The 18403-nt window shown below is 37.5% G+C and overlaps 1 protein-coding gene across 1 annotated transcript; it reads left to right on the forward strand.

The window, feature by feature from the left end:
* The first annotated feature begins 1893 nt into the window (after positions 1-1893).
* Positions 1894-16891, forward strand: LOC121420072 (N-alpha-acetyltransferase 50-like). Its single transcript, XM_041614599.1, has 5 exons — positions 1894-2001; positions 5156-5292; positions 7149-7271; positions 11334-11400; positions 16137-16891. Exons 1-5 carry the CDS (start codon positions 1994-1996, stop codon positions 16294-16296), a joined length of 495 nt encoding a protein of 164 aa, XP_041470533.1. The 5' UTR covers positions 1894-1993; the 3' UTR covers positions 16297-16891.
* Positions 16892-18403: the final 1512 nt, after the last annotated feature.

Below are 18403 nucleotides of genomic sequence, written 5' to 3' on the forward strand. Positions count from 1 at the left end.
ATCTTATTTTATTCACTTTTAATTCTTTCTCCTCTCCCCCCCCCCATTTTCTTTTTTTGCTCCACCAATAGGGGGGGGGGGTGCCCCCTCGGCCCCCTGGATCTGCCTATGCGTGATGGCATGTGTAAGGCCCCAAGGGCCGATTCCCACCAAATTTTGGTTGCAGATCGAGGTATCTCACCATGCTCAACCGAAATATGGTATCAAAAGTAGTAAAAAAAAATTGAAAATTGATGACATTACACTTCAGTACTTTATTTGTGCGAGCTTAAAAATCTGTATATTTCGACGTAAAAACTTGCCATTCTAAGCAATTTTCGTATATGAACTGGATCATGGGTATCTATACCTAAACAGTTAAAGTGTGCGAAGTGCGAGCTGAAAATCATGATGGTATGCCGTACAAAAAAATGTTCGTTCCAATTACAGTTTGACTCCATGCATGATCACAGGGTAGGTTTATAACGAACATTTTGATGGGAACGAAAATGGCGAGCTTAAAATCTATTTGATATTCCGACATTAAAAACTGGAAAAGGGTGTCACAATATCGTTGAAACAAAAATTAAGTGATATTTCTTCCCGCCTTTTTCCCTTTTTCCAAATTTCCTTTTTATTTCACTTTTTTTTTTAATTTCTCCCTCTCGATCCTCTCTCACTTTCACTCGTCTTCCTTCTCCTTTTCTTTGTTTTCATTCTGTACTTTCGTCTCTCGATCCCTTTCCTTTATTTTTCTTCTTTTAATTTCTTTTTCGAATTTTTCCCTCAATTTGTTTTCTCAGACCTATTCATTTTCCTCGATCCTTCTCATTTCTCTCTCTCTCTCTCTCTCTCTCTCTTCGTCACCTGATTCCTTTTCTTTCCCTCTCCTCTTACCTCTCTCTCTCCCTATCATTATTTGTTTTCCCATTTCCCTGCTTTGCTTTATACTCTTCCTATTTTAAAATTGAATATCTCTCACCCGCCCTTTTTCTTCGATCTTTTCTTCGCTCCATTTCCTAGCTAGTCCATAGGCGGCGGAAGCGGGGAGACGTGTCCCCCCCCTAAATTTTTTTTGATAACCTTTTTTTTTTGCTTGTCAATTTTTTTCCTGTGTCCCCCCCCCCCTAAATTCACGTGGACCCCCCTGAAACATTGTGTTGTCCCCCCCATAAAATTTAGGTTGATGACCTTTTTTTTCTTCTTCTTCTTTTTTTTTTTTTTTTTTTTGCTTGTCAAAATTTTCTGGGGCGCTTGTCCAATTTTTTACATGTGTCCATCCCAAAATTTCAGGTGGACACTCCCTAAATTTTTTTTGCTTCCGCCGCCAATGCTAGCTACTCTCTCTTTCCCCATCTTTCCTTCCTTTCTCTCTTCTCGCTCTCTCCCTTTCCTTTTTTTTTAGTTTCTCCCTCTTTTCCTCCTACCCCTTCTCTCTCCTCTTTTCTCTTTTTTTTCTCTCCCCCCTTCCTTATAGTTTTCCTTTCCCTCGATCCTTTCTTTTTCTTCTCTTTTAATTCTCTCTCACTTTCTCTTTCTCTTTTTCAAGATCCCTTTCCTTTCCTTTTCCTCCTTGTACACTTTTCCATCTATTTTCTTCCCTTCCCGTTCTCCTTTTTTCGGGGGGGGGGGGGAACGCCCCCGACTGCCCCCGTCCTTTTTATAGGCAAATTGTGGTTGCTGTGTTGCGCGCGCAAATTGGAAGCGCGCGTCATTTAGATCCTAGTCTTACTCGCAGAGAAATTATGAGTTTTATATTAATGTTTTTCCTTTTAAAAATCCGTGTTGTTTGAAAAAGCAAAGAGTCAAACACATTGATTTCATAATTATTTAAAAATCATCAAATCTAAAAGTTAATAGATTTGCTCTATCACGAACTCTTTTCTACTGCGTAATTTTATAAATTCGTCCGACTTGTTCAATGCTAGCTAGCTAGCTAGTTCAGCTCATCACGTTTCACCATTTTTTCGAGGATAGAGACAGTTGAGCAAGGTGAAAATTGTATTTCTGCAACATGACGAAGTAAGTCAATCGATTATTTCAACTCAATTTGTTTAATGATATTTTTGGATTCCTAGCTAATTAAATACAATATAAAATTTCTGTCCAATAATCTTAAATCCAAACTTGTTTCACTTGAATGCGGGGATTTTCTACGACTACGAGCCAGCGGTAAAACGTTGAAGTCAATGCCCGCTCCAGCGGCCTGCAGTTCAGTGTGGGCCGTATGGTCTTCGTCATACGGCCCACACTGACTGACATTGACTTGTGTAGACATTTACCGATAACTTTTCATGAATTCAATCAACAAAGATGGTAAGACCCGTACCCCTGTGTGTTTTATGTAGGAAAGCTGGGGAATAAAGAAAATCACCATGCCATCATGGCCATGGTCGATCACGACTGACTTTTTTAATTTTAGAAAAATAGAACTGAACTTCAGTCACTTTTGAAGTTTTGTCTTTAATCATGCTTGCCTTTAACCTTTTTTGTTGTCGAAAGACTGGCTTGTTATTAACCCAGGCTCTGGCCCGCTTTGCGGGGCGGACCCTAGTCTTGCATGCTCTTGAGCCTTGAGGACTCCCATGATCATGACAATGATGATGTTTTAAATAATATTTTGACATTTCTTCACCATGATCATGGAGTCTTGAACCGCCGGTCATATGTATAACTAGAGACTGACCAATCAAAGATGGATTTCCCTAAGTATTTATATAAAAATCACGTAAATTGTGATTTTATTAATCTCTACGCCTGATGGCTTAGGAAGGTTTGAAAAAAATGGTCAACAAGAATGTAAAAAAATGGAAGTTTTCTTACCAGACCGATCTAATGTAGATCCCTCGATCCAAATGTACACAACGCAAATACAATAGGCTCGACCCTTCAACCGCTTACGTATGACGTACATCCGACGATCTGATTAGCGATGCCGCATTTTGAAGAACAGTTTATAGATAAAAACTATTATTTCACAAAATGGCAAATGCTAAAATTTAATACGTGATTATAAATAATTAGTATAATACTACTGGGCATTTTCACCACAGATGGACACAGAGGCAAAAAAAATAAGTTTATATTCATGTCAAATGCTTTGTTTTTAAATAATACAAGACCTAAAGTTTCTGAGACAAAAAAAATTCCGACTCTGGCAGCCATCTTTTATTTCAAAATGGCTGCCAAAGTATGGATACAAATAAGTGTTGAATATAGTATATTGATACATGTTTTGTTTTGACAGATTTTTTAAGGACAGGTTTGATCATGATCTTCACCTGTGATTTAGCTTGCTATTATAACACTTTAAAATCCCATAGAAAGAAACAATAATTATCATAGCCCCGAAAGACAAAAAAAAAAATAATTTGACACATAATGAAGGTATATTCACATATTCAAATTATTTCTCTATCTACTCAGGGACATGAGATATTTCAATTTTACCTGAACACCCTCAAATTGCATTCCTTTTTGTGTAACGTCAGTTACCGACCCATTTTTGCTTGCTGATGCGTAACAAATGTGGTTACATTAAAAACTTAGTATCAGAGTATACAGCAAGGTTCACTTTATTAACTATAAGCAAACTCCCATCATTTGTTGTTTTAGGGATACACACAATGAAAGGTGTGTAAAATTGTGCCGTGTAATGTCAGTTACCATGAAAATGCCCTACATGTACTACATGTAATTACTTATAATCACTTGTTAAATTTTAGTATTTGTGAAATAATAATTTTTATCTATAAATTGGTCTTCAAAATGGCATCGCTTATCGGATGTATATCATTCATGAGCGGTTCAAGGGTCGAGCCTATTGTATTTGCATTGTGTACATTTGGATCGAGGGATCTACACGAGATCGGTCTGGTAAGAAACGTTCATTTTTTTACATTTTTATTGACCATTTTATTAAACCTTCCTACGCATCAGGTGTAGGAAGGTGTAGAGATTAATAAAATCACCACAATTTACGGGATTTACGGTAAATCCCGTTAATTGTGGTAAATTACCTTTTACCTCGCACAACGCATGTGATTTGACAATGAAATTTGACGTTTTCATTCATCACACGAATGTGACGGAACAAAACATGCCAAAAGCTTCTACTTTTATTCACTACATAACTTTCAATCTATCAACTAACTTAATCTTAGAAATTTATTCAAAATTATTTGTAAATATGATTTTTTAATGCTTACCTCCAAATTTCAGCCAAGTGTGTGTTGTGTGTGTATTTGAGTTTTGTCAGACGTGTATCAATCAGATATTATTATTCACATCTGGGACCGACCTTTAACGTCACCGTCCAAAAGACGTGACTAGGGTTCAAACCTCGAACCTCTGCATCAACTTGTAACTTCCCCCACGTAGCTTGGATTACAGGCGCACGCCACAACGAATACTGCGGTGGAAATTACGCAATCAATCAAGATGCTACTTTCTATATGCAGAGGGTGAAATCGGTTTATATCTTTTTATTTTATTTATGTATGAACCTTCATGCCTACTGCATATGAAGGTGTAAAAAGTGTGTTACTAAAAAGATGAAAAATTCTAGGTTTCTTACCAGACCGATCTCGTGTAGATCCCTCAATCCATTTGTAAACAAAGCAAATACCATAGGCTTGACCCTTGTACCGCTTCGTAATGACATCGTTTGATTAGCGATGTTACAAAATGTCTTTTGAAAAACAAGTTGTAGATAGAAATTTTTATTTAACAAATGATGAAGTTTAATACGTGATTATGAATAATTATTATTATTATGATGATTATTTATAATCAAGTTTCAAATTTTATTATTGGTTAAATAACAATTTTTATCTTTGAATTGTGCTTCAAAACGGCATTTTGTAACATCGCTAATGTAGCTCCCTAAGCGCGGCCGTTGCATGTACTCTCGCTATTTTCACATGAGTTTGCAATGGCACTGCGCACTCAGCAGCGTTTGCGCTGCAGCTGCCATTGTACATCGTACCGTGCAACGGAGACGGCGGCCGCAGACTGGGGAATACTAGCACGGTCAAAAGTGGTGGTCAATCTTGACCACTGCATTTGCTATCAGCCAATTCCATTTGTCATGGAACTTCAGAACAAGCACTTGTTAATTATTATTGTTCATGTACGAATGGATTAATTATTTTTGACTGTTGTATTTCTTTCACAGAGGAAGAAAAGATCTGGGAGACATTACCTCCCACAATATAAAGCAGCTGAAGAAACTCAACTCGGTTGTCTTCCCTGTATCTTACAATGATAAATTCTACAAAGACGTCCTAGAAGTAGGAGAACTGGCCAAACTTGGTAAATTTTTTTTCTATTAAAGGAAAATGAAACCTTTAAAACAAGATAGCCTGTTTTAAAACAGAAAAATAAAAGAAACAGATCAACGAAAGTTTGAGAAAAATTGAATAAGTAATAAGAAAGTTATGAGCATTTGAAGTTTAGATCATTATCATAATGTTAATCCTGCAGTTGGCAATGCGACCAAGATGTGTGACGTCACTTGTGAACAACTTTCCCATTACCTTTCTATATAAATTCACTTAAACTGCCTCTTTTATCACATTTATAAGTATTCTTTCTATGAGAGGGCATGTAATATGTATTTTTAAAGAATACATTATGGATAGAGTTGGTATCACTATAAGAAAGAGCAAAAAGGGAAATTTAAGGGGTATTTTATAGTCCCTCACAGGGAAAGTTGTTCACATGTGACATCACCCATCTTTGTCGCATTGCCAATAGGAGGATCTCCGTAGCGTTAGTGATCGCGATATTCAAATGCTCATAACTTTCTCATTATTTGTCTGATTTTTCTCAAACTGTCTGTGATCTTATTCATTGATTTTTCTCTTTCCACACAAGCCCACTTGTTTCAAAGGTTTCATTCCCCTTTAAGTATTGATTGGGCAACCTTCATAGTTTCAGTAAGTTTGGTATTTAGGTGGCCAGCCATATCCTGGATGGAGAAATTTTCAGTAAAGGAAGGGATGCCATTATTTCAATGATCTATAACAATGAATTCGGCTGTTTTCAACGATTAACACTATGGCCTGAATTCACAGAGGTGGTTTTTAAAACCATCGGTTGAACCCATGGTTTATGCAGATTTTTCCTGTATAAATTGCGCTTATTTATTGCTTATGTTAAAAAATGTCTAAGTCTTGATGCATGCTTTTGTCACAGTGCGCCTAATTGACGCCTGTTGCCATGTAAATTTACGAGTCCACGGTTTGGAAACAGGCGTCAGTTTGGTGCACTGTAACAAAAACGCATCAGCAATGGACATTCTTCTAATATGCGATAAATGAGCGTAATTTATACAGGAAATCTGCATCAACCTAGGGTTCAACCGATGGTTTTAAAAACCACCTTTGTGAATTTTGGCCTATGAATTTGACTGATAGTGATACCAAGATCTCTTTTTGTACATCCCATTACCCAATAAAGTGAAACATGACTTTGAGACCCTACAAACCCAGTCAGCATTCTTTTACTTTGGTTTACTCTCAAATTCTTACAGAGTTACAATTGATCCAATCGATCTCAAGTGTACGGAAATCCATCCATACCATAATTTTTGTTCAACAGGAACTTTGCACAGTCTAAACAAAGAGAATCACACTGAATCTTCAAGATAATGATGAACCTATGAATATACATCATATCTAGAAAGTATTTGAAATAAACATACATTTTAGATGCTGCCATTGCTGGCCGTCCATAGTTGTGATTGATCGGATCAATCACAACTCTTTGTAAGACGGGGCCTTAGTGTGTCCACTTATACATCAAACAGGGATGCCACGTTTCAGAGTAAACTCTGAATTCAGACTTCTTAAACTTATTTTCAGCCATAGAAATTAAAATAAAGCTTATGTACAAAATGGGTCATCTTAGATGATTGTCAGACTTAAAAAAAAAATCAATATCTAAGTGGCATCCATGATCAAAGAATGCTGACTTGAACTGTACGTAGCTTTAGATTCAAACAACGCCATCAGATGAGAAGCACCCTTTGAGAAGTACTTGTGAATTATACAAAGATTGTTCATAGATAAATTGAACTTGCAGAAAATGATTACAATCATGGTAAAGTTATTGAAATTAGTTTTATTGTATTTCTAACAAATTTTAATTCCCCCCCCCCCCCGTAGCATATTACAATGACATTGTTGTCGGAGCTGTGTGCTGTAGGATAGATACAACAGAACAGGGAGCAAGACGTTTATATATCATGACCTTGGGATGTCTTGCACCATACAGGAGACTTGGGATTGGTAAGTAATCTTGATTGCCAAATGATTCTTGTAAATATTGAGTAACTAGGTCAGCTATTGGCAGAGTAAGCATTATAATCTGCTCAATGAAGTCTTTTTCCAAGCAATTATAATTGGGCCTGAGTCAACATGTTATTTTCTTAAGTCATAATTTTAAGTATTTTTACTTAGTATTTTGTTAAGTAAAACACTTGTCCATCTTTGGTATTGCATTGCATTTTGGGGCTAAGTATTATGCTTAAATCTAAGTCAGCCGCCTAGCAGACTTAATTCTTGCTTGTGTACAGTTTACAATCATGATACACGGAGTCATACATACTGCCGGACAGTGATACATAGAGTGTGCGTTATTTGGCTCAAAATTTATGGCGTCACAATGGTTATTACTGGTAGTCAGTATTTTGTTAAAATTTGGCTTGTTAAAGTAAAATACTCACATGTATGTATAAGTGATCTGAAGAAAAGTTTAATCCTTTTACTTAGCCAAGTATAATGCTAAGTAAAATCGGTGCTTTCAATTGAATACTGGTCCTGGAAACTGGCAGTGTCTATCGGCCACCAGTAGACTGTCTGGTCAGTGTGGCTAAGAGGGTGTTGCAAGAAAATATTTGCAATCAATCGCAAATATTCTGTTGCAAATTTACAGTTGATTGATCACTTTTAACTTTAGCAAATCAGAATACACTTTTTGTTTCATGGAGCGGAGTAGCAATCAATCGCAAATTAGCAATCAATTCAGGGATGCCACTTTTCCGTATTTATACGGAATTCCGTCTTTTTCCCTGTTGTCCGTCGTATTTCCGTATTTCCGACTTTTCCTGTTTTCTGGGTACTAAAAAAAAGTCGGAAAGTCCTCCTTTTTTCTCCCTACAACTCTCCCGATTGCGATGCATGTCGATCGACCGAGTGAAAGATATTTCCCCAAATATTTGTTTTTGTCTCACCTGCGAAGCAAAGTGAGACTATAGGCGCCGCTTTTCCGACGGCGGCGGCGACGGCGGCGGCGGCGGCGGCGGCGGCGGCGTCAACATCAAATCTTAACCTGAGGTTAAGTTTTTGAAATGACATCATAACTTAGAAAGTATATGGACCTAGTTCATGAAACTTGGCCATAAGGTTAATCAAGTATTACTGAACATCCTATTAGAGTTTCATGTCACATGACCAAGGTCAAAGGTCATTTAGGGTCAATGAACTTAGACCATGTTGGAGGAATCAACATCGAAATCTTAACCTGTGGTTAAGTTTTTGAAATGTCATCATAACTTAGAAAATATATGGACCTAGTTCATGAAACTTGGACATAAGGTTAATCAAGTATCACTGAACATCCTGCATGAGTTTCACGTCACATGACCAAGGTCAAAGGTCATTTAGGGTCAATGAACTTTGGCCGAATTGGAGATATCTGTTGAATTCCCATCATAACTTTGAAAATTTATGGATCTGATTCATGAAACTTGGACATAATAGTAATCAAGCATCACTGAAAATTTTGTGCAAGTTTCAGGTCTCATGATTAAGGTCAAAGGTCATTAGGGTCAATGAACTTTGGCCGAATCGGGGGTATCTGTTGAATTACCATCATAACTTTGGAAGTTTATTGGGCTAGTTCATTAAACTTGGACATTAGAGTAATCAAGTATCACTGAACATCCTGTGCACATTTCAGGTCACATGACCAAGGTCAAAGGTCAATGAACTTTGGCCGAATTGGGTGTATCTGTTGAATTACCATCATAACTTTGAAAGTTTATGGATCTGATTCATGAAACTTGTACATAAGAGTAATCAAGTATCCCTGAATATCCTGTTTGAGTTTCACGTCACATGATCATGGTCAAAGGTCATGTAAGGTCAATGAACTTTGGCCATGTTGGGGTTTTTTGGTGAATAACCATCATATCTCTGTAAGTTTATTGGTCTAGTTCATAAAAAGTGGACATAAGAGTAACCATGTATCACTGAACATCTTGTGCGAGTTAGAGTAGTATTCAAAGTCAGCACTGCTGCTATATTGAACCGCGTGATGCAGGTGAGACGGCCAGAGGCATTCCACTTGTTATAATTTATAGACGCGCGCACTACCCACTACGTTCATTGAGTTATGCTTTTATCAAGGCTTTCCGATTGGAATCCTCAATATCCTGGCCAATCAATGCGAGCGACAAGTTCCGAACGCACGCACATAGACAAGCGCAAAGCAGCGGCACGAATCGCGATATAATAGCGACTGGTAAATACATCTGTAAAGATGATGACGTCATCCAAGATGGCAACTTGCAAATGACCAACGAAAGCATCGAGGATGACAAAGTTTTGATCATAATTTGAAAGGAATTAGCGGTAACTGCTGTATAATGTACGATGTTTCTGAATTTTATATATTTTCTCGTGATTTTGGATGTGATTGTTTTTTCATAATGTGACATTTTATGTACCAAAAACGATCCAAAAATCGGGGATACCCCCCCCCAAAAAAAAAAATATATATATATTTTTTTTTTGTTGTTGCTTGCTGGCTTGTCCAATTTTTTACCTGTGTCCATCCCAAAATTTAAGGTGGACCCCCTAAATTTTTGGGCTTCCGCCGCCAATGCCCCAATTCACTGATCTTGGACACTGTCCCAGCCCGCGATAAGTTTCAGTATTTTTGGAGGACACCTAGTGGCATCCCTGAATCAATTGCACGCGACATGTGCTTGATTTCGGGAACGAAAATAGACCTGGCAATTGATCGCAAGTTTCTTGCAACGTCCCATAAGCCTTAAAGGAAACTTGTCATGAGTCCTTGTCATGTCTTTTAGCAGGAATCCTGGTGGGTGTTTCATAAAGCTGTTCGTAAAGTTACGAACAACTTTACGCACGACTGGAACCTGTTCTTTGGTCATTACTCAATTACATAGGGATATCAGATAGCACAAGATAGGATCACCAGTCGTGCGTAAAGTCATTCGTATCTTACGAACAGCTTTATGAAACACCCACCTGGTGGGTGTTTCATAAAGCTGTTCGTAAGATAAGAGAGACTTTAAGAACGACTGGTGATCCTTTCTTGTGGTAAATGGTATATTCATTGGCGATGGTTTAGCGCGTAAGAAAGGATCACCAGTCGTTCTTAAAGTCGCTCTTTAATAACTTACGAACAACTTTATGAAACGGCCCCCAGGTCTAAGGATGCTGATGCGTGTTTTCATTGCAGCTTTCCTGCAGTCCCCATTGTTATGTCTACGGGGACTGTGATGATTTGTAATGAAAAGATGCAGGGTTCCTGCAGGAGAGATGAGACTCCGATTTTTTAGAGGTGCCTGAGATACATCGGCACGCGACACTGGCACTGGTCTGATGGTCCCAGACCAGTAAAAATTGCTGTCGGGCCAGTAACTTTTCAGAAATGGCCAGATTTAAGTTTTTTATCAAACTGGTATAGTGATATTTTATGAAAATGGCTCTGGTATCTTAAAAAATGGCTATCCTAAATTGAGAAATGTCTCTCATGAATTATGTTGTGTGTACTGTTTACTGTTTTTGTGGGGGGGGTGGGGGTGGCAATATAAGCAATAAACGATGACAAAATAAACTCAAGACTCTTTTATATGTTCTTCTTTATTTTGGAAGGCCAGCAAATTTTAGGTTCGGACCAGCAAAAAATTGAAAAACTTGGTATCTACTCGTCCGACATAAACAGGACCAGTAGAAAAAAGGGTTAGTGTGGAGCCCTGTACAGTAATACAAGTGCTCACTTCTGCTTATCTGTTTAATAGGGGATTTCCAGTGCGCTCAGAGGTCAAAATGCATAATTCATCATTTCAAAATATTGGTTTTATGTGTTTCTTAGAACTCACTACATAACATGCAGATCTATACATGTACATGTCAATATGTATTATCAATTTGATTGATTTAGAGACTTTCAATCAAAAGAAATGCCTGGAACTTGATAAGCTCCACTTATAGTGCATGAACTCACTTCACTTTAAGTCAGTCGAGCGAGTACATGTAGTAGTCCTGTGATTATTTAATTCCAAGACCAATCTCTTTACTTTTTTTTTTTTTTTACAGGAACCATGATGCTCAAACATGTTCTAGATTTCTGCGAGAAGGATGGACGCATAGATAATATATACTTGTAAGTTATATTGAAATTTACTCTTACAATACTATTAATTTAACAGCCGAACTTGGGTTGTTAGAAACGTAAAGATCATTGTTGACTTTCTAGTTCTTTTGGTACATTACAGAAAAAAAATCCTGTGAAAAAGACTGATCTTCAGATGCAGTAATATCTTAAACATGATCCATCTCTACTCCACCTCACAAGAAAAGTGCTGATTTTTTTTCTGCCAAACAGTACCATATAACATAATTTTGTGTGTGCATTGCATAAAACTTACAGCAAGATAAGTAAAATAATTTACCTTGGAAGATGGCATAGAGTTATACACAACTTATTTGCCCCTCTGCATCCGAAAGTTGGTACCTAAATGTAATTTGATGTTGAGTGGCATGGGGTGAGTGTTGACATAGATAATTCTCATCTTGATATTTAACAGGCCTGTGAAATCTCTGATTTTGGTCGGAATTCCGACTTTTTCAAAATCACCCAAAAATGCATTTCTGACTTTTAAGAAGATGCAAATTTCCGATCAACTCAACGCGAGTTTCTTGGGGTTTACTCGCCGAATTGTGCTATTTTGAAACCTCTGCCGCGGCCTAGCGAAAGCCCTCCCGCATGCATGCACAGAGCTTTTCTAGAGATTTTCGCAGGGTGCACTGCACATGCACATGCAGCTACGGGCGGCCGCGCAGCTGCACTGTTTACATACGGAGCAGCGAAAGACAATTGGCCATCGCGCTGAACAACATGCATGCACGTGTGCACAATTAATTGTCACGACAACATGTACACACTTGCGAGGGATTTTTAACGAACATGATCGTCCTCATTGCGGCGAGATTGACAACACTCCTGACGGAGTTTTACCCTTTTTAAGGAGCGTGATCAATCTCTTTTCATTAAAACTTTATGGCCATGACAATTATCGATCAAGAAGTCAATACAGCAAGATTGACGACACTCGCGAGGGGTTTTCAACGAACGTGATCATCTTTTTTCTTCAAGTTTTCAAGATGTTAATACAGTACAAATGTATCATAGTGACGCGTGGATAGGAATATGACACGGACGCTGATAAACGTGATCAAAATTAAAGGTGACGGTGCCCATGAAAACAAAGTAAAGAAGAAGCGGAGTTTATAGTAATAGGTATTGGGTGAGTCATCAAATTTAATGAACAACAAAAGTAATTCTTAAACTGTTACTGATTTCAGCAGTTTCATTTAATTTCAGGTTGAATAATTGGCTTTGCTGCACTTGAATTGTTAAGTGTATTCTAATTTCTATCTTTACCAAACATGGGGTGAAAATTTCCATTTTTAGAAGGCCAATTTTATTTTTTTCAACACAAGTTTTTACTGAAATTGTGCCCAGATAAAGCTTCTCTTGGCATCTGAAAACACTATAACCAAGGAGCTTCAGGGGGCGCTGGACCCCCGCCGGGGCATTGCTCCTGGACCCTACCAGGGGCCATAAGTGGGGCCCTAATGCGGGCCCCTGGACCCCATCCGTTGCACGCTCGCGGCAAGCCGCTCGCTGTGCGTGCTTCACATGCACCTTGCCACAGCATTGTTGCTTTTCAGATTTTTCTTTAACCTCTACTCAAAGGCCTAATTTAAAAGCCTTTTCCATACCTTTTCCAAACGTGATATGAACATATTGATGTTTACAACTTCACCTGAAAGATTATTCCATTTTAATAGTGACAACTCTTTATGAGAATACGCCTTGTCTCAACTTTAACAAACATGAGTCTTTTCAATGTTGAAATTATGACCACATCACATGTTCTCTTTGATCATGACAATGTGAAGACTTGGTCCAGACTAAGTCATCAGTGCCAGAACCTAATTTTATGATCTGCAACATGTCCGATCGGTGTAAAAGCTGGATATAAATCACAACTTTAATTTCCCGAAAGTAAGCTGAAACTGCTTGCACGACATAGACTTAGTTTTTGTCTCACCTGCATAGCAGAGTGAGACTATAGGCGCCGCTTTTCCGACGGCGGCGGCGTCAACATCAAATCTTAACCTGAGGTTAAGTTTTTGAAATGACATCATAACTTAGAAAGTATATGGACCTAGTTCATGAAACTTGGCCATAAGGTTGATCAAGTATTACTAAACATCCTATTAGAGTTTCATGTCACATGACCAAGGTCAAAGGTCATTTACGGTCAATGAACTTAGACCATGTTGGAGGAATCAACATCAAAATCTTAACCTGAGGTTAAGTTTTTGAAATGTCATCATAACTTAGAAAATATATGGACCTAGTTCATGAAACTTGGACATAAGGTTAATCAAGTATCACTGAACATCCTGCATGAGTTTCACGTCACATGACCAAGGTCAAAGGTCATTTAGGGTCAATGAACTTTGGCCGAATTGGGGATATCTGTTGAATTCCCATCATAACTTTGAAAGTTTATGGATCTGATTCATGAAACTTGGACATAATAGTAACCAAGCATCACTGAACATTTTGTGCAAGTTTCAGGTCTCATGATTAAGGTCAAAGGTCATTTAGGGTCAATGAACTTTGGCCGAATTGTGGGTATCTGTTGAATTACCATCATAACTTTGAAAGTTTATTGATCTAGTTCATTAAACTTGGACATTAAAGTAATCAAGTATCACTGAACATCCTGTGCGCGTTTCAGGTCACATGACCAAGGTCAAAGGTCAATGAACTTTGGCTGAATTGGGTTATCTGTTGAATTACCATCATAACTTTGAAAGTTTATGGATCTGATTCATGAAACTTGTACATAAGAGTAATCAAGTATCACTGAACATCCTGTGCGAGTTTCAGGTCACATGATCAAGGTCAAAGGTCATGTAAGGTCAATCAACTTTGGCCATGTTGGGTTTTTTTGTTGAATAACCATCATATCTCTGTAAGTTTATTGGTCTAGTTCATAAAAAGTGGACATAAGAGTAACCATGTATCACTAAACATCTTGTGCGAGTTAGAGTAGTTTTCAAAGTCAGCACTGCTGCTATATTGAACTGCGTGATGCAGGTGAGACGGCCAGAGGCATTCCACTTGTTATATCCTTTTTCTGATTCCAAAATCTAATTCATTAGCATATTTTGATTAACAAATCCCAATCACTTTTGGAAGAGAGTCTCCAACAAAGCAGATGGTAAGTTCTGGAAAATATGTTGCATTATGTAACATATTTTCCAGAACTTAATATCTGAATATTTAAAAGCAAAATTGTATCATACAGTTAATTGCTAAGCATCCTCCTGAATAGAAGGGTTACCTAGTGTATCTATAAGACCCTACGTTTTGTTTTCTAGAGTAGTTTCTTCCATTGAAACATGTATGAACTGAACTTGTTCATCAAGACCTCTTGCTCATTAAAGGGGAATCCAACCCAAATAAAAACTTGTTTTTATAAGAAAAAGAAAAATCAGACATGTTTGATAGGTGAAAGTTTGACCAATATTGGACAAATAACAAGAAAGTTATGAATTTTTAAAAGTTGTAAATATTGGTAATCACTATACCCATGGAGACTTCAAATTGGCCGCTTATGTGATGTCATAGTGATGTAAGGCAAGGACTACTCTTCCATGTACTCCAATACATATTCTGGCTAAAATGTCATTTTCCCCAAAAGTTTTATTTCAAATTATATTTTTCTTTCATGAGGACATTAAACAACTACTACCTGGGTTATATTTAGATTACTGCCCCAGGGGAATGGGTACTTATAGGAGAAAACCACAAATCCCTGATAATAAAGTACATGGCCTATGGGAAAGTTGTCCTTGCCCCTTGTCGTAATTTACCTACCCAGTTGCCAGTTTGAAATCTACATGGTATTAGTGATCTCAATTTTGAAGCAGCTATAACTTTCTTATTGTTTGTCCGATTTCTTTCAAACTTTCGCCATTCTGTTTAATTCATTTTTCTCCTTCCCAACACAACATTCTATGGCCAAGGCTGGATTCCCCTTTAATAAAGACCATCTTCTCTCCCTTGAGTGGCATTCCGGACTTTTCGCATTTACTACGGGGAAACTCTCTACAACGCACTAATTCCTTTTAAAATGCAAGTCAAGTCACAATGGAGAGCTGAGACCCTTTTGTTGAAAGTTGGTGGACCGGGTCATCATCGGAATCTTGTCACTCTGGACAACGACATATTTGCAATTGTTCGTCCAGTGCAAATTTTCAGATGATCTGCTGTCCCAGTCCACCAACTTTCGACAAAAGCCTCTCAGCTCTCCATTTTGATTTTAATTGCAGGGACCTTCAATGACTAGGAATCAATGCGTTGTAGAGAGTTTTCCCTGTAGTAAATGCAGAAACTACCTATTTTTAGATTGGAAACTTGCAAGGAATTTTAAAAGAGTGCCACTAGTCCAATCAAATGATATACATGTAATTATAAAGTGTGGAAAAGGTGAAGATAAAGAAGGAGGTTTCAAATACTTATGATATTTAGACAGATTATAGTACATTTGCCCAATGCAAAGGAAGGGGGGATGGGATTGATTTTTTGTTGTCTGTTCTCTAATTTTGAAATATTTATTTAGCTTGAAGCACTGCACATTCCAGAAGTTTGTCATTTGTACTATAAAAGCAGCCACTCTTCATTTTATTATTATATGTAAGACTGTTTATTAATATATTTTCTGTAAAGTAATCATTATTTTCATCATTAATTTGAATAAATTACACAATTTACTGTTGATTAACAATGTTTTCTGTCCTCTCTACTTCATCCAGACATGTCCAGGTCAATAACGATTCTGCCATCGACTTCTACAAAAAGTTTGAATTTGAGATCATCGAAACGAAAGAGCATTACTACAAACGCATCGAACCCGCCGACGCACACGTACTTCAGAAGACTCTACGATCCGCCGTTGCTCAACCGTCGTCATGAGAGGGAGCCTTTGAAGTGTCGTATTTCATTGAACTTTTGAGTCATAATAGTTATGGAAATTGTGGAACTATGTGGTCCTATACTCAGTGTGTGACTGCAGTATCGGAGAGAATGGAGAAACTTATTAGATAAAACTTAAGTAGGGACCTTCAATGACTAGGAGACGAGATGTGTAGGTGAGGAGGAAAAGAAATACCTTTGGATGAAGACATTTCTGTATCCAAATATTTTTATCGAATACAGTTTGACCCCCCAAAAATATGTTGATGACGTGATCAACTACGTCTGTGTCGTTTGGCTACCCATATTGAAACATGTCATCAAGTCATTGTATTTTTCAGCGCAAGTCCCTGCCATTGATATCCATAATTTGGATAGATCTCGTGCGCTGCTGCAATGTAGCTGTATCCGCCTATTGAAAGTGATGGTCCATGCTTATTCATAAAAAGCAGACTACTTTAGTTGCTAAATTGAAAGATAAAATTGCCTGATCTTTGACCTTATCGAGTGCGCATACACATCTATTCATCTTCTCTTTATTGCCAAGCTTTCCAATATACATGCACCTATGTTGGGCAATATTTTAGAATTACTCTCTTAGAAGTAAAAGGCCTGGTCACACAGCCCGAGCGCTGTTGGAGCGGTTGGGAGAAAGGGTAGAATCTCGCTCACAAAATTGGGGAAAAAATCGAAGAAAAAAACAAAATCGAAATCGAAAATGGTGAACAGTAGCAAGCGGTGATGATTTTATCTCTCCGCTCTACGACCGCTCCAACAACGCTCGGGCGGTATAACCAAGCCTTAAGTCTCTTTTTGCAAATGAATGTCGCTTTTCAGATGTTTAATACTAATACATGGGATGATACATGTGAACTTCCAGCAAGATTCCTTATAATGATACAGATTTGTGATAAAGGTTTTTAAAGTGGTGGTTTAATGACATTCAGGATCTTTTTTTTCCAGGAGCTAATTAATGCTGTAATCATAATTGCAGACTGTTAAGTCAGACACTAATCACCTGAGTTTCTATGCTTCAATATCGGTCACCTGAACGTCATCAGAAGCAACCATATGGACGCTTATATTAACACTGTAGGATATATAGGAAAAATAATCACTTTGTTTTGCTTATTGCAATGCATGTATATTCTGAAAGTGAAAACAAAAATTCAGGGTTTCCTCTTTAATGGGAATGAAACATTTGTAATAAGTAGGCTTGTGTCAAAACAGAAAAATCAAAGAATAAGAACAAAGAAAGTTTGAGAAAAATCTGACGAAAATTGGGAAAGTTATGAGCATTTGAATATTGCAATCACTATGCCATGGAGATCCTCCCATTGGCAATGCGACAAGGATGTGTGATGTCACATGTGAACAACTTTCCCTTTGATGAACTCTAAAATACCCCCAAAATGTCTCTTTTAGCTTTTTGTTACGGTGATACAAACTCTTTATCCATGATGTAATCTTTAAAATTCTGTATTACATGCCCTCCTATAGAAAGAACACATGATCTACTGATAGATGTGATAAAAGAGGCAATTTAAGTGAAATATATACTAAAGTAATGGGGAGACTTGTTCACAAGTGACATCACTCATCTTTGTCACATTGCCAATGTGAGGATCTCCATAGCATTAGTGATCGCAATATTCAAATGCTCATAACTTTCTCATTATTTGTCCGATTTTTCTCAAACTTTCGTTGATCTGTTTCTTTGAATTTTCTGTTTTCACACAAGCTATCTTGCTTCAAAGGTTTCATTCTCCTTTAAAACATTATTGTAGCACTAAGAGCATCTACATGTAGTGCCCCACAACTCAGATCTTTTGCAAACCTCCACCCAAATCTCTTTAAGCTTTTCAATATCATAAAGACTGTAATGTGGCAAGCAAAGTGAGTTTTTAAATCATTTCAAAAAATTTAATTACCTAATGCTGATGTCAGTTAACATATAAATGTATATTTTTTCAGCGCACTATGCTAGTGCAAGGTTTATTTTTTGACACAAACTTTAGAATTACATTATGAGAAGTTTCACATATCTATTGAGTCACATTATGGCATTTCATAATCCGATCATCCATTAGGTTCATGTTATTTGACA

This window comes from Lytechinus variegatus, chromosome 8, assembly GCF_018143015.1.
Source record: "Lytechinus variegatus isolate NC3 chromosome 8, Lvar_3.0, whole genome shotgun sequence".
In the NCBI taxonomy this organism is placed as follows: domain Eukaryota; kingdom Metazoa; phylum Echinodermata; class Echinoidea; order Temnopleuroida; family Toxopneustidae; genus Lytechinus; species Lytechinus variegatus.